Source organism: Diadema antillarum, unplaced genomic scaffold (assembly GCF_040938485.1).
Source record: "Diadema antillarum isolate AM-2024a unplaced genomic scaffold, OU_Dant_1.0 seq00000135_RagTag, whole genome shotgun sequence".
In the NCBI taxonomy this organism is placed as follows: domain Eukaryota; kingdom Metazoa; phylum Echinodermata; class Echinoidea; order Diadematoida; family Diadematidae; genus Diadema; species Diadema antillarum.
Window position 1 is genome coordinate 334,731 of NW_027271212.1, and position 18,125 is coordinate 352,855.

Consider the following 18,125-nt stretch of genomic DNA (forward strand, 5'->3'; position numbering starts at 1 on the left):
CGTCTTTCATTTTTTGCTCCTATGCGAGGGAGGAGAATGATGATGCTATTATTCATGTTTTCTCAACAAATTTACAGCGTGACGGCAGTCTGCGGAAGACCACACGCATTCAAAATAGAAGTCGTTGCGTGAAACAACAGATGCCTTAGAGAAGCTATCATTGGAAATTAGATATTTCTCGATCGCGTTAAATGGCCATTGCAATTCACAGTGGTTCCAGAGCGTATTCTTCTGTATACCTTGCACAGACCTCTCGTTATTGTGGGAGAGAAAAAAAGCGATATTATAGGGATGCTGGCACCACATTACCAAAAAAAAAATAATAATGCAAATACCCCATCTTCTCCACGTCCCTTGAGTATTTGCGTAGCCTATTTTCAAGGACCATGGACCAAATTACTTCGCCATATTTACACTGTCTTCAAGGCGTGATGGCATGTGGGATGGGGATGGGGAGGGGGAGGGGTGGGTGACGGCTCTCTTTTCCTGGGGCGGCGGATTTACGATATCGTCATAGGAGCACTCTGGAAATGGACAATTTTCGACAGCCTGCACGAGGCGGTTTAACGATCAGATTTTGTTTTATTCAATCGCACATTTATTCACTCGACATTCATCCATTACCCAACTCATCGTTCATTCACTTGTTCAGTCATGCATTCATCCTCTCACTCAGTTACCCAGGCATTCACGTTCTCGTTCACTCACAGTCCTGTTCACTTATTCACCCCTTCGCTTATTTACTCACACATTCATCAATGCATTCACTCATTCACTCACTCACTTATTCACCCATTCCTTCCTTCCCTCATTCATTCGTTCATTCAGACAATCATGATTGTGTGCATGCGTTCTTAATGTATACATGTTAATAAATCTACATATTATTCTTTGGGCAACAACAATAAACCGGTAAGAACAAAATAAAGAAGAAGGTATTGTCAGTGAGGGATTTTAGTGGATGGATCGGTGTATAATTTTGGGCAACAAAAAAAGGCAAATAGTAAGAACAAAATAAAGAAGAAGGTATAATGTCGGTGAGGGATAGATCGGTACTTGTGAGATGACACGTTGCCTCGAGTCAGAGCGTTCGATGAAGATGTGGTTCTTGAAGAGATAACTGCTCAGTGGTGCATCTTTAACCATTTCAGCAGCTGTTGTTTTGACATATAAACGGAAGTGTGATCTTTTTGTTTTTGTTCTCGTTTTTTTTTTTTTTTTGGGGGGGGGGGAGGTGTTTTTGTACTTAGTGGAGGAAGATGGTAAATGCCATGCATTATACTTGCGCCATGTGGTGGAAAGAACGACCGTCGTGATTAATGAATGGTCCGTTAGACTCCACCAAAGAGATAGGAAAGAAAACTTTAATACAAAACACGAGAAAATGATAAAGAATAAACTGAAAAGGGGAAAAGACGGTAGTGAGGCCCAGTAACTACGTCTGAGCAATGTTTCGAGTCATCATGTCGTCCTAACCGGGGGGGGGGGGGGGCACTTTGTACCTAGAGATTGAAGTCCATAATATGAGTTTCCAGGCAGCTATGTTGTTGTAGCTCCGTGGTGTATCACAAAGACTTTCTCGCGAGAGCAGGATGTAAAACCGATGAAGTGGTCCGTCACTCATGTCGCACATGCGTGCACACACTCGTAAAACATAGGAGCAATACCGACCGGATAAGGTGTCTCAAGTGACTATCAGTATGTCAGCAAACGGCATCAACCTGGGACATCGTACCATAATATTGAATGCACAAAGCCGAGATGACTGGAATGGTGAACAATTGATAGGAAAATGTAAGGAGTACACGTGATTAAAGCCATCAATCAAGAAAGGTATGATTGCTAATTGTTGTACTTTTGTCGTTGTTGTTGTTGATGTTGATGCTGATGTTTATACATATATATATATTTTTTTTTTTTTTTAAATTCTCAATCTGTCAAGACTATCTGTGCCACAACGTTTCTATATTCTTCGGAGTGCATTAGACTAGACTTCGGCTTGTTTGGTTGACCACACTTTTTTCTCAGTTTTTTGGTTTACCTGTTGAGTAGCAATGTGTGAAATCATGCAGTGACGAAGCTTCGTTACATGAATGTTCCCTCCAAAATCTGAAATTCCTATACATTTCCTTATAGTTGATGGTGAAATATTTGAAACATATGAGAATGTTTTACCCTATTTCGAGGGTGTTCAATAGTATCTGGTTGATGTAACTTTTGCATCCTTAACCTTAAAAAGACTAGGGCCATCACCCCCCCCCCCCCGTCCTCAAAATCTCCAGAATAGCCCAGTCTGTTGAGGGTTAAGGGTTTTGATATATTCAAGATGGCCGCTGAAAGTGCCCTCCAAAATCTTAAAATCTCAAAACCCTCAAGGATGCTCAGGAATTGCGTCATCCTGCACCTAGGAAATAGGTTGAAACCATACTTTTTTCTTTGTAATCATAATCACTTATACATTTAGATACATGTAGAAATATCAAAATTTTTCGGCCTTATTGGCGGCCATTTTGAATATCTTAGAACCCTCAAGCTTTCCTAAAGGATGCAAGATTTGCATCACTAGATTCGAAATATACAGAGTAAAACTATCAAAAACATTGGACAGACGGTATAAAACAAGGTTAGGTCCCATATCTGACTTTAGCACCCACACTGATCACCCACCTCACAGTTACATTCTGATTATGTACAAAGGTCATTGCAGACCTTTTCTTGATATTGACTTGTAACCGAAGTTACTAACGGTATAATACTAGAAGTCTCAGTCAAGCTTTTCGCAGCTTTAATGACGATCCACACAAAATGTATATGACATATTACATGTACAAAATATGTGCATATATCTGTGTGCAATGTATGTATACGTGTTTATTTTTTGTGAGATAAATCAATCAAATCACATCAAATCAAATCAAATCAAATCAAATCAAATCAAATTAATGTATGAACCAGGTGCATAGTGTACAGGTGAAAATGTACTCTTTTCAACCGAATCAGCAAAATACTTTCATGTAGCACTTAGACATAGATTACCACTTTCTGATTGGCTGTACCAACTGCTCTTCTAAAACATCATTCCATGTCCGTAAAGTGTGTGCTTCCAGAAGTTATTGGTGTTAACTGTGAACTGGCTTATTACTTAGTATAGGATAAGCACCGGTGTGTTGAGAGGGTTGGTTACTAACCTGCAGAATACAAAAACAAGGAGAGACAGATATAGAGATAGATAGATATGGTGTTCGTGCCTGAGGTAAATGCGCACCAAACAATTATAGTGTGATGTCAGTTGGAGTTAATGGATGTTGATTAGAGTGCCATAAATTGGGGGGGGGGGGGGGATTTTGCTATCACCATCGAGTGTGAGAATGTTGAGGTTATACTTAAATCGACGAGGAGGGGGGAGGGGAGCCTGTCAACATGTGATGGATTGTTGTTTGCCGCACGGGATGAAATTCGTCCTGCGAGAGAGGATTGGTACTATCCCACATTCCTCTTGGGTCCATAATCATTCAAAGCTAACATGATGACATTATCCACATCCACCCAAGTAGGAGCGGTCGCTATGGTAACGGTTAATGAGCCTACCACTCTAAAGCATCTGCTAATGAAATAAGGTGAGAGTAATTCAATGATGCAAATTGAAATTACACGTTATTTTCAGCACTCTGTGCTGAATTCTTCTTCCAACCCTATAGCTTCATGTTTATTTTTTTCTCCTTGTCTGATGCACTTTTTATTTCAAGCTCTTAAGTGCAAGAGCGTGAACACTGTTACGCACAAAGACACACACACACACACACACACACACACACACATACAGGCATACACATACATTCACACACAAACATACAAACATAATTATGAATAATTATGTGGCAGCACATATAGGTGGCATATATGGCACACCCACACTTCTGAATCATTAAAGCTCATTGTTCGGGGCCCGAGCGGGCGCGACACGCTCACAATATATTTTTTTAAAACTTTTCTCAAGGGCTCATTTCCACTGCACATGCACAGTTCTGCAGGAGTTACATATTTTTTTCTCTCATTTGAGATAAAAGTGTGATATTATATTATACCGGAAGGAATGTAGGATACGTGATATTCTTCAGAAATGGAAACACTGCATATCCGAAAATCTGATTCTGCATCTTACGAGTAATATATCTGTCTGTCTGTCTCTTTGTCTCTTTGCCTGTGTGTTTGTCTGACTTTCTCATTTTTCTATAATGTATCCTCCTCTTTCATCCTCCTCCTATATCCTCTAGACTACACACCCCCTCCGATCCATGAGCAAGCTGTAAGTTAGCTTGACGTAAATCTATCCATACCTGTTTTATTATATTTTTCAATTTCAATTTCAATTCATTTCTGCATTATTCAAACAAAAATACGATAACCCCTATTTTGATTGATTTTCTTAAAAAGATCAAGCGTTCAAACAAAATTAATGAATAATTCAAAACTTTCATGACATGTTCTATGCTGATAGATCGCTCATAGATCATATGTCGATCATAGATCGCTATGATAAAGTTGACTTTAATGGTACATACAATAGTAAAATTGAAAAGAGTATTATAAGTTTCATCTTTGTATTGGACTTTAAATACAGAAAAAAAAAATTATGGAGTTCGAAAATTTAATGCAATTTCAACAATGTTTCGAGTATGATGGCACTTCTAGTATTCTGTGTATTTTTATATTTCATGTCATTTGTTAAAAATCTTGCTAAAATCACCTTTAATATTACAAAGCTTTCCACTTTAGTGAATTAAATTTGACAGAGACTGGATGATGTATATCATCTATGCTGTATCAAAGCTACGTCCGACGTTGATGGATTCTTCGCTCGCATAGTTCAATATCATAACCAAGGTCTCATCTACTTAATGGACAAGTTCACCTTCATAGACATGTGGGTTGAGTGAATGCAGCAATATTAGTAGAACATATCAGTGAGAGTTTGAGCAAAATCGGACAATCCGTTGAAAAGTTATGAATTTTTAAAGTTTCTGCTCAGTCATGGCTGGATGAAAAGACTACTATAGCTTGTGGTGTCACATGAGTACAACGATATAAAGAAAGAATAAAGAAAATTTCCATTTTTCTCGCATAACAAAAGAACACTCGACTTCTCTCTTTCAGAAGGCAGGGGGAATAATATTACCCTTAACATACGTCAGTAGCAAGTCAAAGACATGTGCACTTTAGTCAAAAAGTAAAGTTTTGTGAAATTCTCTTTTTATTTTCCTTATACAGTTGTACGCATGTGACATCATACACTGTAGTAGTCTTCTCTTCCAGCAGTGACTGCGCAGATACTTAAAATATTCGTAACTTTTGAACGGATTGGCCAATTTTCCTCAAACTTTCACTGATGTGTTCTACTAATATTGCTGCATTCTCTCAATCCTTATGTATATGAAGGTGGACTTGTCCTTTGAGGTATTGAAGGCACTGTTCCCTTAATAAAAGGCATGTCAAGTATTATCGTTATTTATACCTATGTGCTGCCACGTATACACCCCACCATACATTTGCCTGGATTATGCGGGACAAACTGGGGAAAAAAATCTTGTTGAAAGATGCTCGGAGCAGGGAATGCTCACACGCAAATCCAAAGTTTGAGAGTGTAACATAATCTACAGTGCTGCCATGATCTTTTCATCTTGATAGTGTAACAGACATTGACAATGAATTGTTTTTAATCCATTAAACTAGTATATTTCATTCATTAGGATTCAATTCAATTCAAATTCAATTCAAAAGATATGTCATAATTGTGGCTCTACCTGTTCACCGATTGGCAATACAAGTCAGATTTTGTTGTTGTTGTTGTTGTTGTTGTTGTTATAATTGTTGTTGTAATTGTTGATGTTCTAGTTCTTGTTCTTGTTGTTGTTATAATTTTTGCTGTAGTTGTTGATGTTGTTGTTGTTGTTGTTGTTAAACCTTTTCAAAAATGTTATGAAATGATAGGGTCCAGTCTGAAGAGCAAGAGTTACTGAAGGGTGATTGTGTCGTGTATAGGCTGCAACAATCATTAAGGATACGGAAGTAGCTACTTTTAGGGTCCATGTACTCTTCAGAAGCTCAGTGACTCTTTAAGTCAACGTGCGAGGCGTGCATTTTTTACTCGTACGTCACAAAATTATAAAGTGATCTGTAAATTGTGTGGGTGGGCTTGTTAGAGCATTCTCTAGTGCGTTTACTAAATCTTTGTGTATATTTATACTCTACGCAGGGATTTTTGTTGCATAATGTTTTCTGTTTGCTGTGCTTTTACTCTCGTAAAACATCTGGAAAAGTATAGATAAAGCGAATAATCAGACAAGAAACAATCTACAAAATATGCACGCTAACTGACAAAATGGCTCTATAGACAGGATAGAAAGCTTATCCCCGTATAGTTTCACAATCACTCTGACAATAGCGATCGGGAAACGACGCCCATCCAGAGAAAACGTGTGATGGGGGAAAAAACAGACGACTTGCTTCATGTGGAAGTGTGCACGTAGGTTCAGTCTTATCCTTGAATAGGATTGCAGTTCAGACGTATATACGGCAGTCTACGAGCTATTCTCCAATCCCTTTTGTATCTTTGCAGAGCAGCTAAGGAGCAGACGATCCTCGGAGTCCTTTTGGCGCGAAGCGGATATCAACCTTGCCTCCAGCGGTATAAACAAAGCAACTCAACTCGTCACGCGCACGCACCTATCGGAATGTCTGCCTCCAAAGGGAAGTCGGGTACAAGGTAAGACAGCAACTTTGAGTCAAGTAAAGCGAATAAAGTGATGGCTCCTCTGTAATGGCGGATTTACAAACGTGAATTCGTTTGTGTACGGTCTGAATTTATTCCAGAATGAAATCAAACATGTAAAAGGGAAACTAGTAATAATGAAGAGGAAAATATTATATGCAGCATGTCATATATGCTTCGAAATTTATTCATTCCCATGGTGCTGGACGGTAAATACCTATGTAGGCCTAATTGATATTTTGGTTGTTTTGTTTTGTTTTGTTTTGTTTTTTTTTTTTTGGGGGGGGGGTTGTGTGTGTGTGTGTGTGTGTGTGTGCGTGTGTGTGTGTGTTTTCCCTCTTTGCACTCTAGTGAAGCTGCTGCCTCTCTCAAAGTACCCCTTCTGGTTAGTTGTACTGAAATAACAAGGTCCTCTTTGAGTGTCTTTCCTGCATGATGCATTGGTGATTCAGTGCTCCTTTCAAACATGCTCTAATGGAGTGTATTCGCGGCAAAGAGGAAATATTAGGATTTACATTATACTGACAGCCTCGAAAATGTCATTACAGTCCATTGACAGGCTTAGCTGACAAGACCTGTCATTAACTGATAACGCAAGACCATTTCAATTTCCATATATCCATCACAGTTTGCGATGCAGCCAAGTCGCGTATCGATGCAGCGTCATTAATTTTCCATATGGCAGATCCACGGATGCCCGCAGTGCAAATTAAAAAGTCTGGTTGTCATGGTGACCAGCAAATGAGCAGCGAGACCAGCGCTCGACACGCGTCTTGACTCTCGAATAGCAGCTATAGAAAACGACACGGCCTTTAAGAATACCTCATGGGCGATATATTATATTGGCGAATTTAATTGCGATGTTCTAATGGAGGGTGTGAAATACCCGTAAAGATCTTCATCACAGAAGGCTTAATCAATGGTTCTATTTCAGACTTTTTTTTCTCTCTCTCTCTTCCGAGCCGGAATATTAATTATGCATAAGTTTGTTTCGTCTATAGCTTTGTCAAAGAAACAGTTATATTTTCATCGCTTTATAAACTTGAAAACTTCGGAATATACAAAAGTTTTAAATCGTATGATTAGCATTCCATGATGAACATTGACTTTTGTTTTCCTCTTCCTTACAAGCGATTCGTCTGTGACCATGCACTCTCTTCTCTCTTTCAATATGCAATCCATAATTATTCTTTTTTTTTTCTTGCGTTGGTTCCTTGTCGCATCCCACATAAAGTATTGTACAAGGAAACACCTTTAAGTCACTTTAGACTGTATTAATAGTGATTAATGCCTTAACACAGAAGTCTGATTCTTTCAAGCGGAAACTGTAATGCAAATTTATAGATAAATTTCCTTTTCTAGTATCCCCCGCACGGATGCTAATTCTAAGCTATAATCTTTTTCTTTCTCCCCATACCTGACCCGTGGGTGTATACAACCTCCCCCCCCCCCCCATTTTTGTCCCATGCGCTTTGAGAACCAAGGCAGACACCTGTACGCCGTAATGCTTCCTGTTGAATTTTACATGAAGTTCCTTACCGCCTTCTACATCAGCGCCATCTTGATCTTTTTAATTGAAACAAAATCATTGAAAGCTGTTTTATCGTATTAAAGATGTGAAGTGGTTTTCACATCCTGTGCCTGTCTGAATTGATGTGTCCAACAACACCCTGTTCGAGTTGGCTTTAATGAAAACAACAACAACAACAACCTGAGTTCAAAAAGAGAAACCTTGTCTTGATGACTTTATTTGCCTCTATATCTATTGAAATAAGACTCGCAATGGCAACATTTAGGGATCTGAGGGCTGTACAGCTGTTAGTTTATCGAACTGAAACATAATTTTCGTGATTTGAGTGTGCGTGTGTGTGTGTGTGTGTGTGTGTGTGTGTGTGTGTTTGTGTGTATGTGTGTCATTAAGCCGATAGATGAATTAAAAGTTGGTAACATCATCATTTCAGTTAATATGCAGATGCATATGGTCACGACCAATTTCACTATTTAGCTTGTGCGAAAATTAAAGATCCAAGGACTTTGTTATCATTTCATACAAGTTAATGATTCTGTCAATAAAGTCAACTTTGTTATTCGATTGAATCTATAGCTAAAATTGTATTTTCGATACCACATGAATTCTTTGAAATACAATAATCGCAAGAACAGGTATATAAAAACATATAGGAATGCACAACTGAAAATGGGGAAAAAAATAAGCAATTTCAAAAGTGATACCAAACAGAGTGAAAAAAAGAAACCATCATTGTATTTCTAGACCTTTTGGCAAGAAATTGTATTATATAACGCGGGTTTTCTTGCAAGTCAAACCGAAAATACCCTGCAGTAAAGTTTTAAGTTTGATAAGATTTACCAATTATGTCTAAACTTTATCCACGTTTTGCCATCATGTGGTCGCAGACATTAAAGCTGCACAGTTAATACAGACGTTCAAACTGAAAAGCTAATAAAGTTGATGTGACTGAAAATAAAAAGATTCTACCTTTGAGTCAATGCAGAAAGCTTCGATATCTTAAAAACGGTTTTTTTGATTCCCTAGAGTACTACTATGAGCAACCGTCTTGCCATTGTCTATAATCTTTCACACGTTTGATCGAATCACGCTTTTAAACCTGATTTTCTAAATAGCTCGTTTAGGTGGTGGCAAGATTTTTTAACCTTGAATTGACATATTCTTCTGGACATTGGGGACCTTTGTATAACATTAATAGCTTAACGTCTGAGGATTTGAAAAATATCTCAATCAGAAAATGGATGTGTTCTTCCTTTTGGCAATTCATGATGCACATGCATATAATCAGCAGTAGATGTTGACTTACTGTACTAACATTATTGTTTTCTTTCTTTTTTTGTTACGACATATCAGCCTCATCAATCATTACTCAGGGATTTAAATAACATAATTAGCAAGACTTATTCTTTCTTTTCCTGATCTTTTCTTTCTTATCTCCTTTTTTTTTTTGGGGGGGGGGCTGTTTCTGTCAAGATAGGCCTTCATGTGAACTATGCGCATTCTAAATTCCAAATGGAAAAATAATGACGAATGCTTCGAGGATTTTCAGAAATCTATACAAACACGTTCGTTATCGCCTACAATAATGTTCAAAATGAAACGAGTTAGGTATATAGTTACATGCCAAAGGCATTTAATTCTACTTTGTTGTTGTAGTTGAATCCTTTAAATCTTACTCAAAATGTTTCTAATACTGATCGTAATGTGATTTAATAATGTAGTTGAATAATTTCAAAATCGAATGTTCCCACGATAAAGACAAAAGTAAGCACACACACACACCCACACACACTCACAGACACACACAGACAGACACATCAGGCAGACAGACACACAGACAGACACATACACACACACACACACACACGGTAAACCTGACATGCTGCTTTGGTGGACACGCTTACTTTTTAGTCTGAATCACTTTTTGGTGGTATTGTTGTTAATTCTAATAGCTTTACCTTAACCCGTTCAATACGGGAACCTGTTGGCCTGTGTATTAACTTTATGGAGATGTCAGAATTTATTATGGAATGGGTTAAGATGCAACTCCAGATCCCAAAGTCTGCGCACTATATATACTGCGAATAACGACACTTTCCAACTCAAATCACAATGTAAGAATAGAACAATAGCGTACCATAACCTTGATATGAATTATATCGACCGTAGTAGCCAGGACGGAAAAAAAACCCAGAAAGTTCAATGATAATCTGGTTGAAGTAGGGAGCTAGTATTAATAGTATATCATTATTTTTATTAGGTCCCTTCAAAGAAGAAGAAGAAAACGGACGGATGCAAATTTCCGCTTATAAGCAATAGATCATATTCCAAGCTCTTAGCAAGAAAATATTATTCAAAGTGACTTGTTGTTAGGGTCAGAGAAAAATTTTCCATAAGGCTTGAAAAGAAAATCAAGCGCATATGGATACTGCTGACGCCATGGTTACGAGAAAACAATATCCCTTTCATAATATCCAGCGTTTCCTGATGAAAACAGAGCTGCTGTACAGCATGAAAGACTGTCGTAAAATTGCCGGGAAAGCGTCCATAAAACTAATTGCGTCTGCCAAGGATAAAGTTTTGTTCCAATTATACAGTGAATTCTCATGTTTCAAAAACCACCGAAGTATCTGGGTCAAACTGTCTGGAGTAATCTTCAAGATAATCATGAAATGCAGCGATACCACTCTTCTTGTCATTACACTCTGTTTTTGGGGTTTTTTTTAATGATATTTGTTGACACTTATGGAACTAAGAATAGAATTTCGCGCTGGAAAACTCGACGTGACGCGTAATTCATAACGCCCCGTTAATTTGATTTGCCTTTAATTGATCAGACGCAGAAATGAGTTTCAAAGTGATGCCTATTTTCTTCTGATACTGTAGTTTGGCAGGGTGATTCGAACCACTTATATCATCGTGCGAGCTGCAAAGGCTGACAAGACGAGACATTTCGACGGTACATCTAACTGCCACAACAAAACAGAACAAATAATTAAAGAGGTACATAATACTAAAAGAAAACAGAATGAAAAAAGAGAACTATTTACTTCCATTTGAATACATTTATGCTAACGAACAGGTTTGTAGTTTGCTCTCGTGTTTTTTTTAATGTGTTTGTGTGTGTGTTTCTTCAAAAGAGAATTTCTTAATTGTAACCAAGATCGAATGTGCAGCAGTGAAATTATTATTTCCCACTGACGTCATTAACTTTTGAGATTATAATTTTGTCACAGACACCATTGCCTGAGTGTTGTTTTTTAAACTGATGCAGTTTCATCTTTTTTAAAGCTACATCACTGCAGACCTAAAGAAGAATGAAATCCAAATAAACAGTGTAATGTGGATTGAGGAAATTGAGGAAATGTCAGTAAAACGCTTCAGCGAAGTTTGAGGAGAATCGGACAAGCTGTTAAAAAAAAGTTGTGAATATTGTGAATATCTAAAGTCTCGGTGTGCATGCTGTCATGAGATGAGAAGACTGCAACACGAACTGTTGTAGTCTTCTCATCCAGTGATGGCGACACTGAATCCTTGAAAATTCATGATTTTTCAGTAGTTTGCCTGATTATCCCCAAACTTCATTTCTGTCTCTACGAATATTGCTGCTTTCACGCAATCTACGTATAAGATTATTTTATTTTGGGTTTCATCTCCCTTTAATTCTCCGTGATAAAACTCATCCGTCGACGCCGAACGACGCCACCAGGATGGCCGTTTCCTACTATACCAACTATTTGTGAAGTCAAGCTGCTTTGTTCCTCCTCGATCAGTTTAATAATGGAGTGTAAAAGGGAGTGCAATATTATTGCACGGTATGGATGCGATCATGAAGGACGAGTAGGATTTTCACACGCGGTAGAATGATATCGATAATTAGTCTGAAACGGTTTCAGGGATGGTCACCATGATTATTCTCAAAATATGTAACGAAGCTGCTTAATAGCAGTGTGGTGTGAAGCTAAAAGCACCACACGCATCGTAAAACGTTCTTTTTCATTTTTTTTTCTCCAGCAAATGAAAGTCAAAAGTAGTTGACGTTTGGGACGAAATTGCAAGTGATAAAATATGCCTGATATACTTCAATTCTTTTTAATAACGTTCATACGGGAAGACGCAATAGCTGCAATTTACAATAACAACTGTAACTACTTCCCAAGCTTTTCGGTCTCCTACCCCCTGTTGAGATCTCGTCTTAAACACCAAAGATATTCTTTGCAAGTATTGTATCTGAGTATCATATGATACTTTCACTGAGACCTAGAGTAACTTTACGTAATCCACCACAACGCCCTCAATTAAGTATAATCTTGGCTATGCTCCATCCCACGACAGCTATTACGGCACATTCTCACTCGATTGATTGATACTTGAATGTTGTACACTTCAGTCCGCATCTACTGTCTCTTAAATTGCTTCACCACATGCGCCCTGGTTATCTGCTCATTGTAACTATAGCATCACTGTCCCTCTCCCCTCCTCCCTCCCCTCGCTCTCTCTCTTATATATATATATATATATATATATATATATATATATATATATATATATACTAACATCAAAGGACTTAACCACAACATGGCGGGGCGGTTGCAAGGACAGTAAATCTATTGACAGCAAATCTTGCACATATAGACGTGGCTGGTGTTGGGTAGCACCCCTTTAATCATCGAGCTTTCGTCTATATGTGCAAGATTTGCTGTCAATATATATATATATATATATATATATATATATATATAATCATATAATATATATATATATATAAATATATATATATATACAGATCAGTCGTGCGGGCTGCTAATTTACTTCTACAAACATGTAATGACCTCCTTTCTGACCAGGTCGAAGAAATCCCAACTCTATAAAGTATTTCACCATCGGAGGTTGATCATTTTGGTATATCACGATGATGTTCGATCCAGCAACATAATTACCTTAATTTTGACCAGTTTACTGAATACCATTTCTCTCAGCGGCATATCTCAAGAAAGCACGCAAGTGAGGTATTATCTACTTTATCTATATAAGATACAACAACCAAAGTTTATACGCAAATAAAGTGGCACGCACTTGTGGAAATTTGTCATGCAGTTCTGCGTTTACATCCTTTATTATTGGATACAGTGGACCTCACTTTGATATTTGCTCAATATACTCTGTTGGGTATAGGCGGTTTTATTGCTCTGCGCCCCTTCTCGCCCCCCCCCCCTTTCCTCTCTCTCTCTCTCTCTCTCTCCCCCTCGCTTTCTCTCTCCCTATCATTCCCTCCCATTCCTTGGTATCGGCGTAAACAGCAAGAATCCTATAAATGGAATGTGTTTGTACTTGTCAAGAGTCACATAAACTCAGGTTTATTCGGATTGTGTCGAAGCTACACCTTGAATTGCAAATAATCTTGCACATTTCCCGAGACTTCCTCGAATACAGCATCGCGTATTCTCTTCTTCCCCTCACCCCCCCCCCCCACCACCATCTCTATCTCTGCTCCGCCATTGTATATACGTTGATGAAGCCTTACTGGTGGTGACGCTGCCACACACAATCTACACGCCATCATTGACGGGTTAACACTGAAATCGCATTTCCAGCCAATATAAACGTTATATACAGATAGCTTGTGCACTTGACAGGCCCTCCTACCATCTTTCCCTGATAGACAGCCTCCCGCTTTTTACATATAATGTTATTACCATCCAACACTTCCCACTCAAGTGAGAAGGTAATCTCCATAAAGGAAAATAAGTGAACAGCCGGCACTTATACGTGCTGATGAGGGAGTGCAAGAACACGAAGATAAAAGCAATTCACTCTCGTTGAAATTAGAGCCTTGATTAACCAAAGAGCATATATTTAGCAAATTCTTGTATCTTTGTAGTTGTTTTGTCTGCCGTTCCGTCTTTTCTCCTATATACTGCCCTGTAATTGAAGCTTCGAGGAAACTTTATCTTTATTATTTTGTTCTATAAAGAGGAGGATAAAAAATATATGATTTTCTGCTAGGAGGACAGAAAGTGTTATTATACAATAATGACACAAACGCAAACAGACACACGCCGTCACAAACGCACACACTCACACACACACACACACACACACACACACACACACACTCTTAGAGGCTCACAGCCATACACATACACACACATACACACGCACAAACCTACACGCACACAAACACACACACACACTATCAATAGGTACAGGAACATTGCGGAAGTACCCCATTGTTTTCTCCTGTAGACAAATAATCTCGCAATATAATTTTACTTCCACATCAGTCATGACAGTGCTTGACTAAATAAAGAAAAACATTGCCTAAGATGAAACACCCATAATGTACCTCTTGCTCGTCCACGCCTTATCACACCGATACATACTGACAAGCATTGATACTGACATTTCTCCCTCGTATCAATAAGAATTGCTCGTAGAGTCTGTCAGAGTATACAGCATATTTCAGAAAGTGACCGTGGCAAATACCAGTATTCTTGCCACTAGAAACCCTTCCTCTTGAGTACCCATCAAAGATTAATTGTATGTGTCATCTACTTATTTAGCATGGTACAGATAGACTCAAGTTTGACCTGCACTACACCTTTTTTTTCCCTCAGTATATAGCCACGGCGACTGTTCTTCTGCGCTCATATCGGGAAATTAAGAATTCTTGTCGGAATTAAAGCAAGAAAGACACGACATGCAACGATAAAACGTGATACAGTTATCAAAAGAAAAAAAAAAGAGTCCTTTTCATCTGAGGTCGGGTTCATTTTCATGCGAGCAAAGCAAAGCAAAATGATGTAAGAATGACATGCTATGTCAAGTGGGAATAGGAACAAAAACAGCTAAGACTGAAATCATGAAATAAGCTGTGAATTAGGTTGAATGTGCCGTCATCAAAAGCGAAAAATGTTAGGGCAAGGCGAGTATGTGCGTGCGGCTTTCATTCGAGGTGCAAGGTTGAGCGACTCAGAGCAGGAAGTTCTAAGGGTCATTGTTGCTTTTTACCCCCGGATGCATTCAGGTGTTCCTAAATGTCAGACACGTGAGATGAACGTTGAAAATTATCTACTGTTTTAGGGAAAGAGATAGAGTGGGGGGGGGGGGGAGAAAGAGAGGGAGAGAGAAGAAGGGGGAAGTCATCATTCTTGCCTTTTCATGGACACGAGGGAGCCATGGGTATTTTTGAGAGGATGGTGGCAGAGAAGGGGTTGCAAATTCATGGCACGTGGGCTGACAGGGCACGAAGGTTGCTATATCGATAAGCTCAAAAACACTGAAAACAAAAGCACGAATAGAAGAGGAAGAGAGAACGAGGAAAAACTTGGGAGAGGCAACTGGCTGCTGCCTTGAATGAGATACGAAAGTGTGAGAACCAGCGCCTGAGAGATATGTAACCTATCAATGTTCCGTGAAAGGCAAGAAATGTATAACTTTTCAATGTTCCGACAATGATTGGACGATATCTTATGCAACCAGAGACACAGGAAGCGATTATGGCATTTCCAGCATTTCCGTACATATACTTAAAATATTTTGTAAACCTATCCTTTATTATGTATCATGATGAAATTTATGCATTCAATTTCTGTAAAATATTTATATGTTTCTGTTGGAAATGGAAAAAAAATGAATGAATGAATTTGGTTTTATTCGTTTCAACCTTTTACTGTCTATTCTAACCAATAAATCATAGAGTATAATATGCTGGTATTGAGTGAATGTAAAAGTATAACAATGATACAAAATCATGTCATTTGAACTAAAAAATGAGAGCACGCAAGACGCATGAAACGTATTTTGTGCACTGCAAAATCATAATGTTATAAAAAGGACAGTGATATGGCCCTGTACACAAAGGTTTGTACGTATAGCACTCCACCATGAGATGAAAAGATTTTTTTTTGAACTAAAATATTGTAAAGAGAGCCTGAAGCACGAAATTAAACATTTTCAACAACGGAACAAATATTGTGATCTATCTCCCTCTCTCTTTTCTCTCTCTCTCTCTCTCTCTCTCTCTCTCTATATATATATATATATATATATATATATATACATATTTCTATACGATAATACCGTGACCTAAAGCACAGGAAATGCAATCAGGAGACGGCAACTTATTGTAGAGACTTATTATTTATAACTGCTTGTCGCGTGTGCTCAGAGAAATCAAGCAAGAAAGGCAATTTCATCTGAAATTTGACACAACCTTGTCGCGTGTTCCAGCGGCGTTTCTCTCTCTCGATCTCTTCCTCTCTATGATGAAACCAGGAGGGGATATTATAGGGAGCTGTGGCTAGAATGAAAAGGGATACTACTCTTACAATAAATATGTCAAAGTCATGCAGCCAAGGGAGACGGGAAACGACATTCAAAATTCAGTTCCATTGGGAAAACATGAAGATGTAGGCAAGCCGTAAACACTGCTACACGTATAATGCCTCCTCGCAGTTTCTTTTTTTCCACTGAAAGAAAAAGGAAGAAGAAAGCGTTAATTTTAAATGTGTGGCGACAGCGCATATAGGGCCAGTGTGCACGGTATACGAGGAGGCAATCCTATTTGACAGCACTTACTCAATATCATTAAGTTACTAGTACCCCAATGTTGCTTATCTATTCATGGAATATTTGCATAATTATTCCAGTTTCATAGACCCAGGATAGCCTCTTTATAGTTTGAGCATTGTTTTTTAGGAGGCATTGTCACCATAATTACTTTAAAATCAACAGGTTTAGGCCTATATACCCATTATATACATGTGGGAAGAGGGGAAAAGAGTGTTGGACATTTTTATTATACAATGATGCACGCATCGGGTATTAAGGTTTGAACCCGGGTTCCCTTGTCGAACCACACGTCCACTTCGGCTTAGTGTTCTGCCTATCTCTCTTATACTTATAGTTAAGTACCTTGAAATCTTTTTAAAATCTTTTTCAAACACACACACGCACACTTTTTTGTTTTTCCTTGATGTTTATTGATTTCATTCAAATGATTCGTTAATTAACCAATTTAGGGTGTAACATGAACAAAAATAATACAAATACAAATCAAAGCACACAAAAAAAATCTATTTTTCAATTAATATTGCAAAAACCTCTCCTCAACATAATAACTCGATTATGATTATGAATCAATCCCACTGATAATTCTTCACGAGAAAATATTGACATAATAAGCCAAACATAATCCTTTGAACATATTGAATCATATAAGTCACATACTCACACACACACGCACACACACACACACACACACACACCCAAACACAAGCAGACACACGCAGACACACACACATACACACACATAAAGAGAGAGTGAGAAGACAGACAGACAGACAGACAGACAAAAGGGGTGGGAGCATTATAGTTTTCCGTTGGAAAACCTCGCCTTGAAGGGGATTACTCCAGTATTAGCACTACCTGAGATGGATATCCCACTGGTTGAAAACTAACAAGCACGCGTATTCTGCAAAAGGAGGAGATCACGCATCTTGTTGTTGCCAGTCTTACTGGTTTTCTCTGCATTTCCGTTGTGAACAACTAAGCGAAAAATTGTCCCTCATCTTTATGCCTTTGTTTTTAATCTCCGCCTTCGATCAGAAGCCGGTTATGAATAATTCATCAGTTGTGTCGATGCGTGAAAGAATCTCGGCTATCTTCTGTTTTAATCGAATATTATTTTGTTTCGCGACAACGCCCCTCGCTCGACATTCTCTAGTCAAGCAAGACAATTTCTTATCGCAGAAAAAAAAAACCCGAATGTTGTCACCCTGTTCACATGCAATGATATATTCCATGGGGGTTTCACTTTGCAATTTT

At 38.3% G+C, this 18,125-nt stretch overlaps 1 protein-coding gene across 1 annotated transcript in view; it reads left to right on the top strand.

The window, feature by feature from the left end:
• Positions 1 to 18,125, top strand: part of LOC139727523 (beta-arrestin-1-like) — a 55,042-nt gene that overhangs the window by 17,604 nt on the left and 19,313 nt on the right. Inside the window, exon 2 of the mRNA XM_071638496.1 lies at positions 6,617 to 6,763. Within this exon, the coding sequence (XP_071494597.1) occupies positions 6,732 to 6,763 (32 nt within the window). The 5' untranslated portion in view covers positions 6,617 to 6,731. The remainder of the gene's footprint in view (positions 1 to 6,616; positions 6,764 to 18,125) is intronic.